At 45.6% G+C, this 21,564-nt stretch overlaps 1 protein-coding gene across 1 annotated transcript in view; it reads right to left on the reverse strand.

Moving 5' to 3' along the window:
* MARCHF5 (membrane associated ring-CH-type finger 5) overlaps positions 1–21,564 on the reverse strand; it is a 105,227-nt gene that overhangs the window by 57,347 nt on the left and 26,316 nt on the right. Inside the window, exon 2 of the mRNA XM_077455223.1 lies at positions 2,181–2,383. Coding sequence (XP_077311349.1) covers positions 2,181–2,383 — 203 coding nt within the window. The remainder of the gene's footprint in view (positions 1–2,180; positions 2,384–21,564) is intronic.

A 21,564-nucleotide genomic window follows, 5' to 3' on the forward strand; every position in this document is an offset into this window, starting at 1 on the left:
GGAGGCTGCCATTTTGCTAAAGTCCAGAGCCCCTGAGCAGAAGTAAATTGTAAAGCAGGACTAAACCCATTGATTTAACAGGTTAAAAAAAAAAAAAAGTTACATTCTTAGAATGCTGGGATTGCCAACTGTCACATGTGATTGTGTCCTCAACCAAACTGTCAAACCATCAAATGGCTCGTGGCCTAACTGACCACATGTGTAGCACCATGGCAGTTGCAGAACAAACATAAGCAGCTTTCACGGCTGTAACGGATAATCGGGTTTAATTCCAACTTAAAGAGAAACTGTAGTCTGCTCACATAATTTGTAATACAATCATCTTTGTCATTCTGAAGCTTCCCTTCAACCACTTTGCATATTATTTTACATATACTGTGATTCTGTACTTGCCAAACATGCTGCAGAAATCTCCCTCCACTGAGACCATTTTCAGGCGATTTAGCATTTAAAAAAAGTGCCTGTAAAGCGCCTGAAAGAAGCCTCATCTGCAATCCCAATGTGAAAGTCTGAGTGCTTTCACACTGAGGTGTTGCGCTGGCAGGGCACCAAAAAAGTCCTGCAAGCAGCTTTTTGCAGCGCTTTAGGAGCGATGAATACACCACTCCTAAAGCGCCCCTTTCCACCGAAACCAATGGAATGCGCCTGCAAAGAACCCTTTATTCGGCCACTAGCAGGGGCTGAAAGCGCACCGCTAGCGCTCAAAAAACGCTGGTAACAGTAACAATTTTAACTGTGGGCAGCTGAAGCTGCTGCCTTTTCACTTGCTGGATTTACACAGACACACCTTCAGCTCTGCAGCTCTCATTGGCCCCCTTATGACTCCCAACCCCCGGCAAACTCCCACGAAAGAGAGCTGTGCATGATGTCATAAACCTAGGTTTATTACCAGACAAGAATGCGGAAGTGGGCTGTATAAGGTATTTACTGGGGAGGAAAAAAAATGTTTTACTATCCAAAGTTTAAACAAGGGCAGATGATTTAATAGATGGAAAGATTAAAACATTACTGAAGTTCCGCTTTAAGGCTGTCAGCAGATCAACCTCTACAAACTTAGTACCTAAAAAAGGAGAGCAACTGAGCATGTTCAGAGCAGGGTGAGACCATGTATTACTGGATTTTGAGAACGAATAGACACTCATTTTTAATGTTTTACATAGCTATACATGCAAAAGGGCCAGCCTGAAGTGATCTAGAAGGACCCAATTTTCTGACTGAAGGTAAAATTTAACAAGGTGACAAATTACACTTTTTACAGCAAAGTAAAAGGACTGCAGAAATCTTAAAGGGCAACTATAGCAAAAAAAAAAAAAAAAAAAAAAAACATTTTTGGTGAGATACTCCCTAAGGTTTAATTACTTCTAAAGGGATGCAACTTTCCTCATTGAATGAATGAATGGACTTGTATAGCGCTACCTATACGAACTGAATTGCCTCAGGGCTTTCTTTCATTATAACACTGAAATTGCATCAGCTGATTATATTAAACGGAGATCCTCCCATTCAGGAATCAGTATTCCAAAGATAGTGAAACATATCTTTTTCTTAACAGAAACAGGCAAGACTGCTACAAAGTTAGAATCCTTACAATGTACATTGGTCACCCAAAAGTCAAGCCTAGTACAAAAATTATTATTTATTTTTTACGTGCAACCTCCGGTCAGGAGCCGCTGTACTAACCATGCAATGTTAGTTCCGCGATCTCCCCCGCTGAGCTGTTGTGTACTGAAAGAGGGACGGTACCCCCGTCAGAACATTCCGATCAGGGCACTGTCATTGGCTGATGCTGTTGGACAGATCGACATACGCATTGGCAGAATGGTATATTTTGTACCGGCAAAGGTCTCCCGACACTCTGCCCGTGTATACGGGGCTTTACTTTTTAAGTTAGTAGGCTCTAGAACACCACCTGTTTGCTTCAATTAAACATGGACAATTCAAATGCAGTATTTCACAGATATTAGCTAAATAAAATATTTTTCATTTCATTTTTAGTATTGTACATAAATGTTAAATAGTACAAATACCCTTTAAATTACAATGTTGTTGTCCCTCCCCCTCGCCCCTTTCATATGCTCTCCTGTGGCGTACAATGAAGTGTGAACATTGGGGAGGGGGTGCAACAATCATCAAATATGCAAAGCTTCATTCTATTTCACACTGAAATATTAGACACTTACCGAGGTTTGGGAACTCTATCAAATATTCAGCGTTGCACTGTGGACATGCCACTCGAGCTGTACTGTTTCCCCTTTGCTTCTCATCTACCCATCTTTGGAGACAAGACTGATGAACCCATTTGGTGGAGCCTCTGCAGCGGCATGGTCTCACCCATTCTGCTGTTCGGTCATCTTCGTCTGTTGCAAAACACACCCAGCAACTCCTGCAGATGCAAATACACAGTGTTAAGCAATTATTTATTTTTTTAGCACATTTTCAAATCATAATCTAATGAGAAATATGCCATTTACTAGATGTCCACTGGAATGGGTAATCATCAGTGTAATAGTTCTGTATTTAAACAGGCAAAAATATATATATATTTATTATATACACACACACACACACACACACACACACACACACACACACACACACACACACCCCTAGGTGGATGTCCCCTGCCACTTCTACCCTGAGAACTAAGTGATCAAAGACCGCTGATCGTTCAGTTTTTTCGGGAAGGCGCTAAGCACAGCACTGCTCAGCCCCTCCATTACTCACCTAAACATCAGACTGCTGAGGGGTGGAAGTGTCTGGTGAACTGAAAGGCTGAGCCAGTTGCCAGTCAGACATCTGGGTGGATCCCAACATTGTCGGGATTCCTGCACAGCCGGGGCAGGCTCTGTAACTTCAGCTGACAGCAGAGTTTAGTCTGCTGTTAGCTAACTTTGAGTCACAGAAGTGCACAACTAAGTGTACTTCTGTGACAAACAGGAGAAATGACCAAAAGAGCAGGAAAATCTCTGCGGGCAACAACAAGCACTTCCAACGCTCAAAATTTGTTACTGTACCACCAGGTGTTAATCTCTTAATTTCCAAGTTACTGGAAGTGATATCATAAATCTTCCAATAATCAGTTGTATATGGCTCATTTTCCCAGGCCCAAGTGAAAGGCATGGAATCTCCCTGTAGCTAGCTTTCAAATCTTAAACCAAACGAAATGTGACAAAAGTTACACTTTTGTAGCAATACGGTGACTTTTTCTAGAGTTGAAATTAAGTTACTGAGAATTGCCCAGGGCTTATCAACTTCAATGCTTGGCTGCTGAAATTTTTAATTGGCATTGGTAGTTTTACAGCGATTAAACCTCTCCCTGCAGGAGTTTAACCGAAGAAGTGATAAACATCCAGTATGTAATTTAAAATTCTCGCTCTCGTCTTAAAATGCACAATTGGCTTGGCCTGATCATCACATGCTGGAACTGCTGAATCAGCAACAAAATTACTACTGCTCTGTACTTTATAAATGTAGAAGCTGCATAATTGAATTATATAAAAAAAAAAAAAAAAGGATGAACCTTAAAAGCAGTTGTCCAGTCATCTGTTCAAAAAGTTAAAAGTCAGCAGCTTCAAATACTGCAGATGCGACTTTTAATAAAAGGACACTCACCTGCTCCAGGATCCAGTGATGTCCTCACCCGGCCAGTTTCTTCACCGGGATTCGGTCTTTTGGGTGAAGTTATGTCTAAAGGCCTTGTGCAATAGGCTCAAGTCCTGACAACTTCAGGAAAGTCCAGTTATTGGAAGACTGCCATCCTATGAACATTTGTTCAGCCCCCAAACCCCAGCTCTCAAAGATGCCCAACTACCAGTAAGCCAAAAAAACAAGCACAAAATCACAAATTTATGCAACATTAGATTGCTGCAGCAGATAGTTCTTTACTGTTGTGGACATTTTATGAAGATGTATTTTAATATGCATCATCATAGTGTCTCCCAGTGTTAGTACTCCCGCAGCCCGCTCTAAAGTGCTGACTGGGGCAGACTGACGCTGCACAGAACGATCGTCCAGCGGGGGGGGGGGGGGGGTGTTCACTCTGCAAAGACGTTATCTGTTTAGCCGATGTTCACTCATGTCACCCCTGTATGCCGGATCAACATATTTGGGGTGCCTTGCTTATACCTGCACATATTCTCCCATCCAGAGACAGTAGTAGTATTCCGGGTATGTTTTATTCTCTGAATAAAGCAGAATAAGGATTCACGAACAAACGCTAAAAACGGGAGCCGTTGAATCATGTGGTCGGGAGCAGCATTCATAATCTCAGCCTTCCAGTGATACAGAGACAGGGGGCTGAAGATCATACACGTTGCCCCACCCAGACACGCCCATAAGACTCGCCTAGTCATTATTCATTGGTTGTTGTATAAATTCATCTGGTTTGAAAGGATTTCCTGTGTTGACATGGAAGTAATTGGCTGTTGGGCCCAGGGCTTCCTGTTTGTGACTTCCTGCTTGTGTGTGAATAAAACAGAGTCCTAAATAAGGAGCAATAATTCTTTTGATCTAATGGTAATGTCCAAACTTGCCCATCAACCTTTTCCATCCACCACAAATTCCAATCGACTGGAAAGGCAGCTCATTTAAAAAGGATTTGAGGGTAGAAGAGAAAATCGCTAAGTGGCAATGCTACCAAGAAACGTTGGACTTTTGCCCCATCAAAAAAGCTCAGGATTAAAGCGGAGTTCAAGGCAAGAATTTAACTCTTTTGTAAACATCGGCACATCCCACACCCCTTGTTTTTTTATATAGATTTTTTTCATACTTTTGTAAATTTTATTCAGGACTTTCATCCACCGGTGAGGTATGTCACTTCGACAGTGCCCTCCTCCTTCCCACAAATTGACTTCTGAGACCTGTGTGTCTCCCAGATGAGAACGGGACCATTTAGAAAGTGCGTGGAGCGTGCGTGCGTGTGGGGCCCGTGCGTGTGTGGGGGCCCGTGTGTGTGTGTGTGGAGCGTGCGTGTGTGTGTGTGGAGCGTGCGTGTGTGTGTGTGGAGCGTGCGTGTGTGTGTGTGGAGCGTGCGTGTGTGTGTGTGGAGCGTGCGTGTGTGTGTGTGTGTGGAGCGTGCGTGTGTGTGTGTGTGTGTGTGGAGCGTGCGTGTGTGTGTGTGTGTGTGTGTGTGGAGCGTGCGTGTGTGTGTGTGTGTGTGGAGCGTGCGCGTGTGTGTGTGTGTGTGTGCGGAGCGAGCGTGTGTGTGTGCGGAGCGAGCGTGTGTGTGTGCGGAGCGTGCGTGTGTGTGTGCGGAGCGTGCGTGTGTGTGTGCGGAGCGTGCGTGTGTGTGTGCGGAGCGTGCGTGTGTGTGTGCGGAGCGTGCGTGTGTGTGTGCGGAGCGTGCGTGTGTGTGTGCGGAGCGTGCGTGTGTGTGTGCGGAGCGTGCGTGTGTGTGTGCGGAGCGTGCGTGTGTGTGTGCGGAGCGTGCGTGTGTGTGTGCGGAGCGTGCGTGTGTGTGTGCGGAGCGTGCGCGTGTGTGCGGAGCGTGCGCGTGTGTGTGTGTGCGGAGCGTGCGCGTGTGTGTGTGTGCGGAGCGTGCGCGTGTGTGTGTGTGCGGAGCGTGCGCGTGTGTGTGTGTGCGGAGCGTGCGCGTGTGTGTGTGCGGAGCGTGCGCGTGTGTGTGTGCGGAGCGTGCGCGTGTGTGTGCGGAGCGTGCGTGTGTGTGTGTGCGGAGCGTGCGCGTGTGTGTGTGCGTGTGTGTGTGGAGCGTGCGTGTGTGTGTGCGGAGCGTGCGTGTGTGTGTGTGCGGAGCGTGCGTGTGTGTGTGTGCGGAGCGTGCGTGTGTGTGTGTGCGGAGCGTGCGTGTGTGTGTGTGCGGAGCGTGCGTGTGTGTGTGTGCGGAGCGTGCGTGTGTGTGTGTGCGGAGCGTGCGTGTGTGTGTGCGGAGCGTGCGCGTGTGTGTGTGTGTGCGGAGCGTGCGCGTGTGTGTGTGTGTGCGGAGCGTGCGCGTGTGTGTGTGTGTGCGGAGCGTGCGCGTGTGTGTGTGTGTGCGGAGCGTGCGCGTGTGTGTGTGCGGAGCGTGCGCGTGTGTGTGCGGAGCGTGCGCGTGTGTGTGTGCGGAGCGTGCGCGTGTGTGTGTGCGGAGCGTGCGCGTGTGTGTGTGCGGAGCGTGCGCGTGTGTGTGTGCGCGGAGCGCGTGTGTGCGCGGAGCGCGTGTGTGTGTGTGTGTGCGCGGAGCGCGTGTGTGTGTGTGTGTGTGCGGAGCGCGTGTGTGTGTGTGTGCGCGGAGCGCGTGTGTGTGTGTGTGTGCGCGGAGCGCGTGTGTGTGTGTGTGTGTGCGCGGAGCGCGTGTGTGTGTGTGTGGAGCGTGTGTGGAGCGTGTGTGGAGCGTGTGTGGAGCGTGTGTGGAGCGTGTGTGGAGCGTGTGTGTGCGTGTGTGTGCGTGTGTGTGCGCGCGTGGAGCGTGTGTGTGTGCGCGCGTGGAGCGTGTGTGTGTGCGCGCGTGGAGCGTGTGTGTGTGCGCGCGTGGAGCGTGTGTGTGTGCGCGCGTGGAGCGTGTGTAGCGTGTGTGTGCGTGTAGAGCGTGTGTGTGTGTGTGTGCGTGTGGAGCGAGAGTGTGTGCGTGTGGAGCGAGAGTGTGTGCGTGTGGAGCGAGAGTGTGTGCGTGTGGAGCGAGAGTGTGTGCGTGTGGAGCGAGAGTGTGTGCGTGTGGAGCGAGAGTGTGTGCGTGTGGAGCGAGAGTGTGTGCGTGTGGAGCGAGAGTGTGTGCGTGTGGAGCGAGAGTGTGTGCGTGTGGAGCGAGAGTGTGTGCGTGTGGAGCGAGAGTGTGTGCGTGTGGAGCGAGAGTGTGTGCGTGTGGAGCGAGAGTGTGTGCGTGTGGAGCGAGAGTGTGTGCGTGTGGAGCGAGAGTGTGTGCGTGTGGAGCGAGAGTGTGTGCGTGTGGAGCGAGAGTGTGTGCGTGTGGAGCGAGAGTGTGTGCGTGTGGAGCGAGAGTGTGTGCGTGTGGAGCGAGAGTGTGTGCGTGTGGAGCGAGAGTGTGTGCGTGTGGAGCGAGAGTGTGTGTGTGTGTGGAGCGCGTGAGTGTGTGTGTGTGGAGCGCGTGAAATATGAACATATCCCTCTATAGCGTGAAGTTGTCTCAATTAAAAGCACCAAGTGTCGTTTCTGTCTGCTGCCTCATTCCTCTGCTACCAGCATGAACCACTTCTGTCAGGTTTTCCTGACACCAAGAGAAAAAAGGTGACAGTGGAGGGAGCGCTAGTTGATTGACAGGTTCAGCTCTGTTCCTGTGTGCTATGCAAAGGGAGGGGGCGCCCTTCCTCTTCCTCTCTAATCTGTGGTCAAATTAGAAACTGTCCATTAACATGGCACTTGACTCCAGTTGGTGCTGGGTTGACAGGACATACCATTGTACAGTAAGGTAAGATTTCAATAATAATTAATGGAAGGGTTTTGGCCCAGAGACGAGCTTAAAGTGTAATTAAAGGTTTGCCTTTTTGTAAAAAAAAAAGAAAACCCCACAAACATGTCATACTTACCTCCCCTATGTGGTAGTTTTGCAGAGAGCAACCCCGATTATCTTCTTCCCGGCTCCCTGTTGGCACTCCTGTTTTTCTCCCCCTTGACCAGTGACCCCAATAGCAAGCTGCTTGCCATGTAGGCACTGGTGTGTGCTCGCTCCCTGCTCTATGCATCCATAAGACACATAAACCTGCGGCTCTGACCTGCCCCTGCTCTCTCCTCATTGGCTGACTGCCTATGATTGACACCAGTGGGAGCCAATGGCTGTCTCATCCAATGAGGAACCCGAGTCCTGAGACAACCAAGGCCCAGGTAAGGATTTGAGGGGCTCTGGGGGGAGGCAGCACACAGAAGGTTGTTTACCTTCATGCATAGAAAACATAAAGGTAATAATTCTTCAGCCTTTACAACTGCTTAAATTTCTGTTACCTTGAGCATATTTTAAGCAAAGTCAGGCTTTCTTTTAGGCAGAACACAAACAAATAATCTCACTAACTCAAAACCCAAGGTTGTCCTTTTAAACTTCTCTCAAACAAGCTAGAATCACATGATAACCCTTTGTATAATTAAAGCTTGAGCAAGCAATGAATAATGAATTGAAATTCCCTTACTTTCTCTCATCGGCCTCATCTCTTTCTATTGTTGCACGGTGAGCTAAATAAAAAACGGTTTCAACACAAGGATCTTGGTGCTTGCCAGATTTTCCATTTTCCTGCACTGAATAAAACATGACCTTGGTCCTAAGACTGAATCAGGTCAGCACTCAAATAACAACCTGAATGAGAAAAGTCTGGCTTGTGCAAACAGCAGCGCTATTGTTAGAGTCAGGTCTGGCTCTGATGATACCTGCACAATAAAAGCACTTGGGTGGATACGGTAACACTTTGGAGGAAATAAATTACAAATCTAAGTAGTCTATTAAAGGGGCACAGGTCCCCCCCCACCCAGTTATACACATACTGTTAGCTACTAGGTCTGCCTCTCTCTGCAATCACCTTATTTTAGCAGCGAGTGAGATAGCGGTCACAAGAAAATTAATTATTTTAGGTGAGCAGACTGAAAATCAATGTGTAAACAAACAACGCAAAGCGGTGGGGTAATGACGTAGAGAGAATATTTTCCTGACCACATTATTTGTGGTATTGACAATGTCAACATAACAAACCTCGAGTATAATTTTTTATTTCAGGTACATATATGTCAATTCATGCAGCTCATTATATATATATATATATAGCTGAAACAACAAATCGATTAATCGACAACTAATCAATTATGAAAAGAATCGATTACTATTTTCATAATCGATTAATCGGCCAGTAACATAATGGGGTTAAAAAAAACTAAAACGGGCCCTTTATAGTACAAAAATATAATCACTACTGTAAATATTAACTTTCACTGTTCTACAGTAAAAAAAAAAAAAACAAAAAAATAAAAAATAAATGAACCCCTTCCAGTAGTGAGTATTTGCTTTTTTGTACTATAAATGGCTAATTTTAGTCTTTTTAACCCCATTATGTTACCAAACGTCTTAGGCCTGGTTCACATCTATATGTTTATTGGTGCTTTTTCGTACTACAGTTCGTTTACATGGTTTCCTATGAGACACAGTCATCTGTGCTTTTTTCAGCCGCTGCATCTTTGGAAAGGGTCAGAATAGAATGTAATGCATTTTTGCAGCAATTTGTGTTTTTTAATCTGCCCAAAAAAAAATGCAAAAAACGCAACTTGCAGTAAAATCAGGTGCGCAAAAATCAAAACGAACAGCAAAAAGCTCTGCAGAAATAGATCAAAAGCAAAAACTGCATAGGTGTGTACCGAGCCTTATGCTGGCCTCACGGATCAATTTTCAGATGAGAATATTCAGATGAAAAATCTTTGTACATTCGCTGAATGAAAGAATTTTGTTTGAAATTTTCACTTCATTTCTAAAAACAAAAACCACATACACTGTCTGAAAATTCCTTTGACCAAGAAGTTTTCTATTATTTCCAAATTTTCCCACCACTGTGGTTGAAAATGAACATCAATTTGACCCACTTTTTTTTTAAAGGTTATTAACCGATAAATCGAAACAATAATCGGCCAACTAATCGATTATGAAAATAATAGTTAGTTACAGAGATATATATAGATAGATAGATAGATAGATAGATAGATAGATAGATAGATAGATAGAGAGAGAGAAATATATAGATATCTCAATCAGTCTCTGCGCTCAAGACGCTTACAATCTAAGGTCCCTAACTCATATTCATACGTAGCACTGACCCCTGGAGTGGCTGGTTTTGTTGGGCTTGGCGTTTACCTTCTGCACCTCATTCTTGTCTAGGGGTTCCCAAGGTTGATGGCCCAATAACTGCAGAGACCAACACTAGAATCCCTTTTGGGGACTTTGTGTTCGCATAAAACGTTGAACAGAACACAGTCTCTACAGTTGGGACTAGAGGGTATGGGTAGAAAAGCTCAGGTACTTTTGGAACTGCTGACACTTGAAATGTCTCTCTAGATCAGGGGTCTCAAACTGGTGGCCCTCCAGCAGTTGTGAAACTACAAGTCCCATGAGGCATTGCAAGGCTGACAGTTACAAGTGTGTCTCCCACAGGCAGAGGCATGATGGGACTTGTAGTTTTGTATCAGCTGGAGGGTCGCCAGTTTGAGACCCCTGCTCTAGATGATCCAGGGAATAGCCATTCGCAACTGAATATTTCAACTACCAGATAAATCCCCGTTTGTGAATTTAGCAGCCGACAGGCGATTTAAGCTTAGCAAAGTCTCTGCCACAGACAGGTATAACTGAAGGATGAAATTAGGAACTTACAGTACCAGTATCTTCCACCAGTCCGGCGATACCGTAAGAAAACTGATTTACTTTCAGCTTAGCCTCCAGGCTCTTACCGAGCAGCCAGTCTCGTGCGTGGACCTCTTCTGAAGAGTCCTCCCCTGGTTGCATGTTGAGTTGCTGGGCCTCTCCAAACCCGAGACGGCACCGGACCAGCTTGAAATCCTCCTTCCAGTTACTGTGCCTCGGACTAGCCAGTCCCGAGACTCAGAAACGGATGGATCCGCACCTCAGGCCATGAGGGCCTCTGGGGGCTGGACAGGAGGACCAAGACCATGGAGTCAGAACATACTTCTGGACCCGAACCAAGAACCACATGACCTCAGCACCTTAAGTACACTCTCCCGGAATACACAGCGAGACAACGTACCCACTGATTGGTACCCAATGCGTCCAACCAGACTGTGTTCCAATGCCTGTCAAGAGGTGATAAACTACACTTATGACCAGGCAGAACATAGTACAGCCCAGCCAAACTGATGCCAAGACCACAATTTACTGAAATTAACCCTAAGACCCAACTATGGTCTTAGGAAAAAACAAAAATTTACAAAACATAGCTCGTGCTCTTCAGGAGCCGGCGCAACACATACATAGGCAAACTGGGGCAATTTAGACAGGAGCCAATTTAACCCTTCTAGCATGTCTTTGGATTGTGGTAAAAAAAAAAAAAAAAAAAAAAATGGAGTACCCAAGGGAAACCCATGCAGGCACAGGGGAAAAAAATTGCAAACTCCATGCAGGTAGTGCCATGGTTGGGATCTGAACCGACAACTATAAGGGCTAACCACTTAGCTACAGTGCTGCCCAGATACTATTACTGAAAATGTGCAGAAATGGCCAGAACGCCTTAAAGTGGAAATTTCGTTACAAAATTAATTCCAGCAAGATCCCTTCAGACTGGCCCCTTTTGCAGGTGTAGCTATGTAAACACTAAAAATAAGTGCCTATACTGTCTACAATCCAGTAATACAGTTTTACACTGCTCTGCACATGATCAGCTGCTCTCTATTTCTAAGCACTGCCAGGTTTTTAGAGGCCGATCTGCTAAGAACCTTAAAGTGGAATTAAACCCTCAAATATACCTAGTGAAGTGAACAGCCTCAGATGATACACAGGGACAAAAACATAATTTCCCTACATAAGAGAGATTATATATAGAGAGATTTTATATAGAGAGAATATATATTTGCATATTTACATATTCTTTAAAAGGTTCACATCCTGTTACAGATTTTCTCTTCCTGTTCAGCACTGAGTGTGAGGTCTAGGCATACAGCCAAGAGAGCTGATTGGAGGAAAGGCACACGGCATGTCTCCACATAGGCAAAGACTTGCAGAGCTGTTTTGTGAATAGTTCAGTTCTCTAAACTATTTATAGCAACCTCCCATGACAAAATTTCAGGCTGGTTTTATCTAATATGTTGGTGAACATGTCAGAAATTATACTGATAAAAGAGGAATGGAGCAGGGGAAAGACACGGGTCTTAGTGCTTTAAAAAGAGACAAGAAAACACTACAGATGTAGGTGCTCAAATTTAATGAATCGGGTTTACATCCACTTTAAAGTGGAATTAAACCTTCCTATGCTTTACAGCCAAGGAAGCTGCTTCTGTTTGATCTGCATCTGCTATGGTGCTGCACATGATACCAGCCACTTGATGGTTTGACAGTTTTGTTGAAGACACAAACAAATGTGACAGTTGGCAAACCCAGCATTCAGGATTTTTTTTTTTTTTAACTGTTAAAAAATGGGTTTAGTGGCCCTTTACAATTTACTGCTGGGGCTCTGGGCTTCAGCAAAATGGTAGCCTCTGGCAAGAAGAAAAATGAGCAATGCTGGGGGGAATATAAAGCACACACTAATTTTGGTAGCATAATTATTAATGTGGAATTTAGATTCTCTGCTAAAGAACATAAATTTTTATGAAGATGTTATGGGTAAAATTCCACTTTAAAGTCGGCCATACATGGATGGAAATGAATCTGGTTCAACAGGCACTGGCCGAGATTCAATTAGTGTATGGGCAGGCTGATTGGACCAAAGTTAAACTATTGATTGACTTGGGTACAACCTACCTGTCTGATTTGTTACATTCAATTACTGCCGACAGCTATACCAGCTACGATTGTTTTCTGCTGACCAGGAAGGCTCCCTGTGCCTCCCCAGTGGCAGAACACAATAGCTGCGGGAGGGATTCCCCCATCAACAATGACTACGTTGGAAGGAAGAGAGACGAAAGCCCCTGGTGACGAACATCCACGGAGTCCTATGGCGGTATGAGAGCGACAATCCCAGCCTGTGCTTCTACCAGACCAAGCCCAGCGCGTTTTACTCTGCCACCCGGAGCTTGGTCATGATCCCTATGACTAAGCTCAAGGGGCGGAGTGAAACACGTTGGGGGAATGGCCTGGCAGGAGCCCAGGCTGAGGTTATCGCCTTCATACAACCATAGAACTCCGTGGATGTGCAGCACACTAAACAATCCGTGGGTAACAATGACTGCATTGATGGGGAAATCTAATCATTTTCTTTCCTTCCAAACGTGGAAGGAAATAAAAAAAATGGAGTTCTCTATGGGCTGCACTTTCCAATGGCTACTTCCAGCAGAACAGTGTGCTTGTCTCAAAGCATGACTCAACATAATCATCATCATCATCTTGCACTGCCTGATTAACAAAATTTAGTGACCTGCAATGTTGACCTGGAGTGGGATGAAAGGGAAAGTTTACAGCATGATTATGGACCCAAAAAGGAACTGAGACTATTGACTCAGCATGGACACATCTTGATTTTCCAGCACATTCTTGAACCCACGCCGTGAACATTTCAAGCTGTTCTGAAAGGAATACCCAATAATAGATAGAACTAAAAGATATGGTCACTTAGTGAATACAAATCAAAATTAGACACTTTATTTTTATTTTTTAAATATCAACATTTAGGCCCCATTCACACTTACTAACTTGGAATTGCAGACATTAACAGCGAGATTCTGCTCGCAAGATTCCAAATCACATGGCAATCTCTGCAAAAAACACTCCTTTAAGGAGCAAAAGCAGCCATGTGAAGATTACCCACACAAAAATGCGAGCGGGAACGTGAAATCGCCAAGTGTGAATGGGGACTTGGGCTACTTTCACACTGAGGTGTTTTACAGGCGCTTTTTGCACTAAAAAAATTAACTACCTCTTTTTCAGCCCCAGTTTGAAAGCCCAAGTGCAGCATCTTTTAGGCGGTAAGGGAGCGCTGTATTTAGCGCTCCTAAACCACCCCTGCCATTTTAATCAATGGTCAGCGCTGTGCTTTTCAGGCATTTTTGATCCTTTCTCGGCCGCTAGCTGGGGTTAAAAGTGCTGCTAATATTAGCTGCACTTTACTGCTAACACAGCCAGCGTCTTAGACCCCTTTCACACCACACCGCTGATAGCGTCGGCGGTAAAACGCCGCTATTTTTAGCGGCGTTTTACCGCCGGATTTGCTGCAGATTTGCGGAGCATTTCGGCCGCTAGCGGGTCGCTTTTACCCCCCGCTAGCGGCCGCGAAAGGGTTAAAACCGCCGGAAATACGCCGCAATAGCGGCGTTTTGCCGGCGCCATTACAGCGCTGCCCCATTGATTTCAATGGGGAGCAGGGGTGGAGGAGCGGTAAACACACCGCTCCTTCACCGCTCCAAAGAAGCTGCTGGCAGGACTTTTTTCTGACGTCCTGCCAGCGCACCGCTGTAATGTGAAAGCCCTCAGGGCTTTCACACTACACACAATGGTGCAGCTTCTTTAGGGCGGATTGCAGGCGCTATTTCTAACGCTATAGCGCCTGCAAAACGCCCTGGTGTGAAAGGGGTCTTAGTGTGCAAGTGCCCTTATTGTTTTCCTTACAGGAAAGATTCAATACCGACTAGGAGAGATTACATATGTAACAGTTTTTGACTAGTCTAGTTTTGAGTAGTCCAAATGATTGAATACAGCTTTGCTTTTGGGTGGTTAGATATGTTTTTTTTTTGTCTGGCGCATTTCAACGCCTGCCATAAAGTACTCACATGAAGATGACTGAGGCTGGCGGAGAATTATTGAGTAAGTAATTTTCAATATGCAAATCTAAGATTACATCCGATGAAAATTGAAAAGTTTAGGTTTGCAGCAAGGGGAAAATTCCTCCACTAAATTTCCAGAACCTGCAACAAGATCCTGTAGTTGACAAGACAAGACTGATATCTGTGACGTCAGCAGAGAGCAGACTTCAGTCCGCTCTCTGCCAAAAACGGGTCATAGGAGTGCAAAACTAATTGCACTCCTGTGATCCATAGGAGAAGCCCAGCCAAACAAGCTTTGAGTGGACTTCTCCTTTAAAGTGCAACTGTGATCAGGTTACAAAGATTTCAGAATTAATATCACCTCAAAATCATAAATGAGCTATAAAAAAAAAAAAAAAGGAACCCACACTGACCCCTATAGCTGCAGACACTGGAGGAGTTCAGTCTAAATTTAAACACCAATAAAAAAAAAAATAAAAAAAAAAAAAACACAAACACACACGGCTCATTAATCCTTATTAATCCCCTTCTGTAGGCCATGTAGCTTTCCAATTTCTAGGTAGTAGGTGATCTGACAGGGAGGCCGAGCCAACTGAAGACTTGGAATAAATTTCTGTGCTTTTGCTGGGAACTTTGAAGGTAAATTGCTCTACAGTGTAATTGAAAAGTTGTACAAGAAAAAGAAAATTCAGTAAACATAAGCATGTAAGAAACGACAGCATAAAATAGGAAATAAAAAGTAAATAGTCAAATAACTAACATGAAGGAAAAAACATCAGAAAATCTCTGCAGTATTGGGATACCAAACTGAAGGTTCTGATTAGAACACGCATGGTAGAAATAAGTCGGGCAGCTAAGTGAACTGACGCCATTGACACTGATGGAAAAAAAAAAAAACGTGAAAATTACCCAGCCACTCGGTAACACATTCATACACAATATTATTACACACAGGAGCAGAAATGACAATTTCAGCAAAGGAATAATGAAGCAATGACCTTGAAAACCGAGAAGGTGGAGAAATCTATTTTTCAACATAGGCCGACACATGACATTTTAATTGGAATCCATGGAAACTATTTTGCTGCAGAAAATATGGATTGTGCATTGCTCTGCATCACTAAACATCTCAAAGTCATGCATTTATATTGCTTCACTGGGAATATATATCCTGCGGCATCATACTGAAATATCCATGTAAAGACACTCAGATTCTGTCTTTTACAAGTCATGTGCATCAATACAAAAAAAAATAAAAAATATGGTGAAATCTTAAAGGACTACAAGCTCAGCATTACCAATATTAATTCGCAAATAGCCACAACTACCATACAAACCTAGATACCCACATTTATATTTGACTACTACGCCATTAGGGAAACTTGACACAAGTTGTCGCTCATTAACCACTTCAGCCCCGGCAGAATTTACCCCCCTTCCTGACCAGAGCACTTTTTGCGACTCAGCACTGCATCGCTTTGACTGACAATTGTGTGGCTGTGCGCGTTGCACCCGAACAAAATTGACGCCCTTTTTTTTCCCCATAGAGATTTGTTTTGGTTGTTTTTTTTTTTGTTTTTTTACGTTAAACAAAAAAATAGCGACACTTTTGAAAAATAACGCATTATTTTTTACTTTTTGCTATAATAAATATCCTCATAAAATATTTAAAAAAACATTTTTTTCTCCCCTCAGTTTATGCCGATACGTATTCTTCTACATACTTTTGGTAACAAAGAAAAATGTAAAAAAAAAAAAAAAAAAAAAAAAAAAAAAAATATTGTTTACTGATTGATTTGCGCAAAAGCTATAGCGTTTACAAAATAGGGGATAGTTTTATGGCATTTTTATAGGATTTTTTTTTTAAAACTAGTAATGGTTGCAATCAGCAATTTTTATTGTGACTGCAACATTATGGCGGGAACATCAGACAATTTTGACACATTTTTGGGACCATTGGCATGGATACAGCGATCAGTGCTAAAAAATTGCATTGATTACTGTAAAAATCTCACTGGCAGTGAAGGGGTTAAAGAGGAAGTAAACCCTGATGAGTTTACTTCCTCTTTCATTCCCTTCAAAGGCAAAGCATAATGGACTACTATCTATCGCATAGTAATCCATTATGTGTCACCTGACACAGGAGCCAGTGAAGTCACCGCTGTCCCCTGTAGTCCGGCGCATCCATCTTCTCGGTGGGTCTCGCCGATCCAACGCTGTCATTCGGCGAAGCCGCGATGACGTCACTCCCACGCATGCGCGTGGGAGCTGCCGCTCGTGGCATATCGCAGTTGACCGGGGCGCGCTCAGTGCACAGTAGACAGAGGTGACTGTCTTTCGGCAAATATATCCTAAACCGTGTAAGTTTAGGAGATATTTCTTGGACCTACAGGTAAGCCTTAATCTAGGCTTACCTGTAGGTCAAAGTGTGTTGTAAGGGTTTACAACCACTTTAACCACTAGGTAACGGTATAGGGGTTAAGTGTGTCCTAGGGAGCAAATCTATCTGTGAGGGGGAGGGGCTGTTCACAGCTCCCGATTACAGAGAGAGCCGATCAGTGTCATTAGGCAGAATGGGGAGATGCTTGTTTACATTAGCACCTCCCCGTTCTTCCTCATCATGAGATGATCGCAAGCTGCCTCTTAAAGGGCAACATACAGGTGCATTTATCTGCCTGTATGAGCCCTGCTGCAGTATATCTGTGCGAGGCGGTCAGGAAGCGGTTAACAGACTGATAATATAAAATGCAGTGTGACCTGGCCCGACAAACAACAATGTATTCTGCCTTTTCTTGCATTGGGGCTGTGCAATCCTACCACACCTGGCCCCTAAAGCAACAAGAACTTTTTGTAAATTGCTTTTTATTAAGTTTCATGAAATACATACAACCATAACGCATATATAGCGGAAACAGCAACTGGTTACAATAAAAAAAAATATAACAGCGTACAACAGAAAAAACACACGATTATTCGTTCAAAAAATTGGGACCCCAATTCAATACACCCCCCCCCCCCCCTCACAATCCCTGCAGCATTTCCAGATTGATACCTGTAACAAGTGTAGAGACTTCTCTGCTCACTCAACTATCAAAAGAAAAAAAAGTTTTTCACATTTTGTTGCTGGTAGTTAACTAGAAATGTTGTAACTTTTCATTCTTAGATCAAATGAACAACATTCTGTGTGTAAATAAGGCAAGTTTAACTACTTAAAGAGGAGGTCCACCTAAAAAAAAAAAATAATAATAATAATAATAATAATATTAAAAGCCAGCAGCTACAAAACAGTGCAGCTGTTTTTAATAAATCGACACTTACATGTCCCAGGGTCCAGCGATGTCGGCAGCCGAAACCGATCAATCGCTCGGCTCTCGGCAGCTGCCACCACCATCCTCTGTGAGGGAATCAGGAAGTGAAGCATTGCGGCTTAATTTCCCGGTTCCCTACTGCGCAAGTTGCTCTGCGTGTCCTAACTGGTCATTGCCATCTCCTGGGACCTGTGCGTTTCCCAGAAGACAGCCCCCCCCCCCCCCCCAATGACGCTACTCCCCCGTAGTGGGTGCAAATACGTGCATTATACTGGTATCTGCACCTCCCTCCTCCCTAAAACGTGCCAAATGCGACACCGGGGGGGTGGATCCCGAATAGCAGAGGTTCCATTTTTGTGTGAACCTCCGCTTTAAAGACGACCTTTTTCTGACATTTGTTTCTTACAAAAAAATTACTTAGAACTCCCAAGCTTTACACACACATATATATATTTTAGCAGAGACTCTAGAGCAGTGGTCATCAACCCTTTGCAGGGCCAACAGGCCAGGTTTGCAAAATAGCTGCAGGTGATATCATTTGCTGCTCAGTGATTGCAGTATTCTAGTCTGCATCTCCCCAAGGTAATACATGAAACCTGGCCTGTTGGTGGGCCCTGAGGACAGGGTTGATGATCACTGCTATTATATGTCACACTGTATTTGCGCAGCAGTCTTTCAAACGCATTTTTTTGGGAAAAAATACACGTCGATGAATAAAAAAAAAACTAACATTAAAGTTAGCCCAATTTCTTTGTACAATGTGAAAGGTGATGTTGTTACGCCGAGAGAATCGTGATCTTCAGCTGAAGCAAAAAAATCGTGGTTCTCATTTTAGCCAGAATCGTGCAGCTCTACCCCCTAGTATAACATTTGTCTAGACAGACACGTACATTATATTGCCCTCCTGCCTAAAAGGTATGTTCACAGTGATTTAGCTCAATGTCACCTTGCCCAATCCTACAGGATAATGCCTGCAATTCGGTCCCCACCATAAGAAACTTAAGTCTTAAAGGGGTTGTAAACCCTTACAACACACTTTGACCTACATGTAAGCCTAGATCAAGGCTTACCTGTAGGTCCAAGAAATATCTTCTAAACCTATATGGTTTAGGAGATATTTGCCCGAAGACAGGCACCGCTGTCTACGGCGCATGCGCACTGAGCGCGGCATCATCAACAACGAAGATGCCGCGCGTGTCAGCTTCCGTGCGCATTCACGGGAGTGACGTCATCGCGGCTTAGCCGAATGACAGCGGCGGAGCTGCGAGACCCCACCGAGAAGATGGATGCGCTGGACTACAGGGGACAGCGGTGACTTCGCTGGCTCCTGTGTCAGGTAAGTGTCACATAATGGACTACTTTACGATGCATAGTAGTCCATTATGCTTTACTAGGGATGCACCGAAATTTTGGCCGCCAAAACATATCGGCCGAAAATGGCCCTTTCGGCAAAAAGCTGAAAGAGAATTTCCGCCGATACTGGTGCCGAAAATGGGGCGGGGCTTGACCCCGCCCATCACAGGGTGTCATTCTGTCTTTAGCTCTCCTCCTCCCCTCCCTCTTTACCTATGCTGCAGTCAGCCTGTGGGGTCTCGCTCTAAAGTCCCCCTCCCCACAGCGGTGGCTGCATATGTCTCCTCAGCCGATGTGTAAATCGGCTGTGCAGGAGCTGGGCACGATGTTTACTGTGAAAGTGAAACCAAAGGAGAGGCTTCTAGCAGTGTATGCTGTGCTCTCTGCCTACCCCTAGAGTGCAGTACCCAGCATGGAGATTAACCACTTAACAACTGCCCTATAGCCGAATGACTGCTACAGGGCGGTTTCTTAACCCTGGGAGGCAGTCATATGACGTCCTCCCAGAATTCCGCTCTCGCGCGCACTCGAGAGCATCCGTCACGGATCACGGTATACGGCCGCTCATGGCGGCCGTTTACCACGTGATCGCTCCGTCAAATGACAGAGTGATCACTTGTAAACAAACCGGCGTCATGTTATGACGCCGGTTCCTCCTCCCCCTCTCTGTACCGATCGGAACAGCGGAGGGGGAAGAGATCGGTGTCAGCAGCGATGTGAGCTGCATCTGCAGTGCCCACATCGCTGCTCACCGAAAATTAACCCCTCAATTCCCTGCCATTACTCTGCAACGCCCTGCAACACCCGCCAATACCGTGCAACGCCCTGCAACACCCGCCAATACCGTGCAACGCCCTGCAACACCCGCCAATACCGTGCAACGCCCTGCAACACCCGCCAATACCCTGCAACGCCCTGCAACACCCGCCAATACCCTGCAACGCCCTGCAACACCCGCCAATACCCTGCAACACCCGCCAATACCCTGCAACGCCCTGCAACACCCGCCAATACCCTGCAACGCCCTGCAACACCCGCCAATACCCTGCAACGCCCTGCAACACCCGCCAATACCCTGCAACGCCCTGCAACACCCGCCAATACCCTGCAACGCCCTGCAACACCCGCCAATACCGTGCAACGCCCTGCAACACCCGCCAATACCGTGCAACGCCCTGCAACACCCGCCAATACCGTGCAACGCCCTGCAACACCCGCCAATACCCTGCAACACCCGCCAATACTCTGCAACGCCCTCCAATATCCCGCCAATACTCTGCAACGCCCTCCAATATCCCGCCAATACTCTGCAACGCCCTCCAATATCCCGCCAATACTCTGCAACGCCCTCCAATATCCCGCCATACTCTGCAACGCCCTCCAATATCCCGCCATACTCTGCAACGCCATACTCTGCAACGCCCTCCAATATCACGCCATACTCTGCAACGCCCTCCAATATCACGCCATACTCTGCAACGCCATACTCTGCAACGCCATACTCTGCAACGCCATACTCTGCAACGCCATACTCTGCAACGCCATACTCTGCAACGCCATACTCTGCAACGCCATACTCTGCAACGCCATACTCTGCAACGCCATACTCTGCAACGCCATACTCTGCAACGCCATACTCTGCAACGCCATACTCTGCAACGCCATACTCTGCAACGCCATACTCTGCAACGCCATACTCTGCAACGCCATACTCTGCAACGCCATACTCTGCAACGCCATACTCTGCAACGCCATACTCTGCAACGCCATACTCTGCAACGCCATACTCTGAGATACCCAGCCATAGTCGGTGATACCCTGCAACACCCAGCCATAGACACCCACCCCCCCCCCCCCCCGCCGCCCTCCGGTGCTTCTACCGACTCGCCAATACGATCAAATCCAGAATCTTTTTTTTTTTTCCAGGCTTCCCAGCTTAGAGGTGAGATGTGGGGTCTTATTGACCCCATATCTCACTGTAAAGAGGACCTGTCATGCCATATTCCTATTACAAGGGATGTTTACATTCCTTGTAATAGGAATAAAAGTGATCAAAAAAATTTTTGGGGGGAAAAAAATGTCAAACTAAAATAAAGTAAAATGAACAATAAATTTTTTTTTTTTTTTAAAGCGCCCCTGTCCATGTGCTCGCATGCAGAAGCGAACGCATGCGTAAGTCCCGCCCACATATGAAAACGGTGTTCAAACCACACATGTGAGGTATCGCTGCGAACGTTAGAGCGAGAGCAATAATTCTAGCCCTAGACCTCCTCTGTAACTCAAAACATATAACCAGTAAAAAAAAATTAAATCGTCGCCTATGGGGATTTTTAAGTCGCGACGTTTGGCGCCATTCCACGAGCCTGTGCAATTTTGAAGAGTGACATGTTAGATATCGATTTACTCGGTGTAACTTCATCTTTCACATTATGCAAAAATTGGGCTAACTTCACTGGGTTTTTTTTTAAGCACAAAACTGTTTTTTTTCCTAAAAAAAGCATTCAAAAAATTGCTGCGCAAATACCGTGGGAGATAAAAAGTTGCAACGACCACCATTGTATTC

This window comes from Lithobates pipiens, unplaced genomic scaffold, assembly GCF_037356315.1.
Source record: "Lithobates pipiens isolate NorthernLeopardFrog02 unplaced genomic scaffold, aLitPip1_a1.2 Scaffold_25, whole genome shotgun sequence".
Taxonomy (NCBI): Eukaryota; Metazoa; Chordata; class Amphibia; order Anura; family Ranidae; genus Lithobates; species Lithobates pipiens.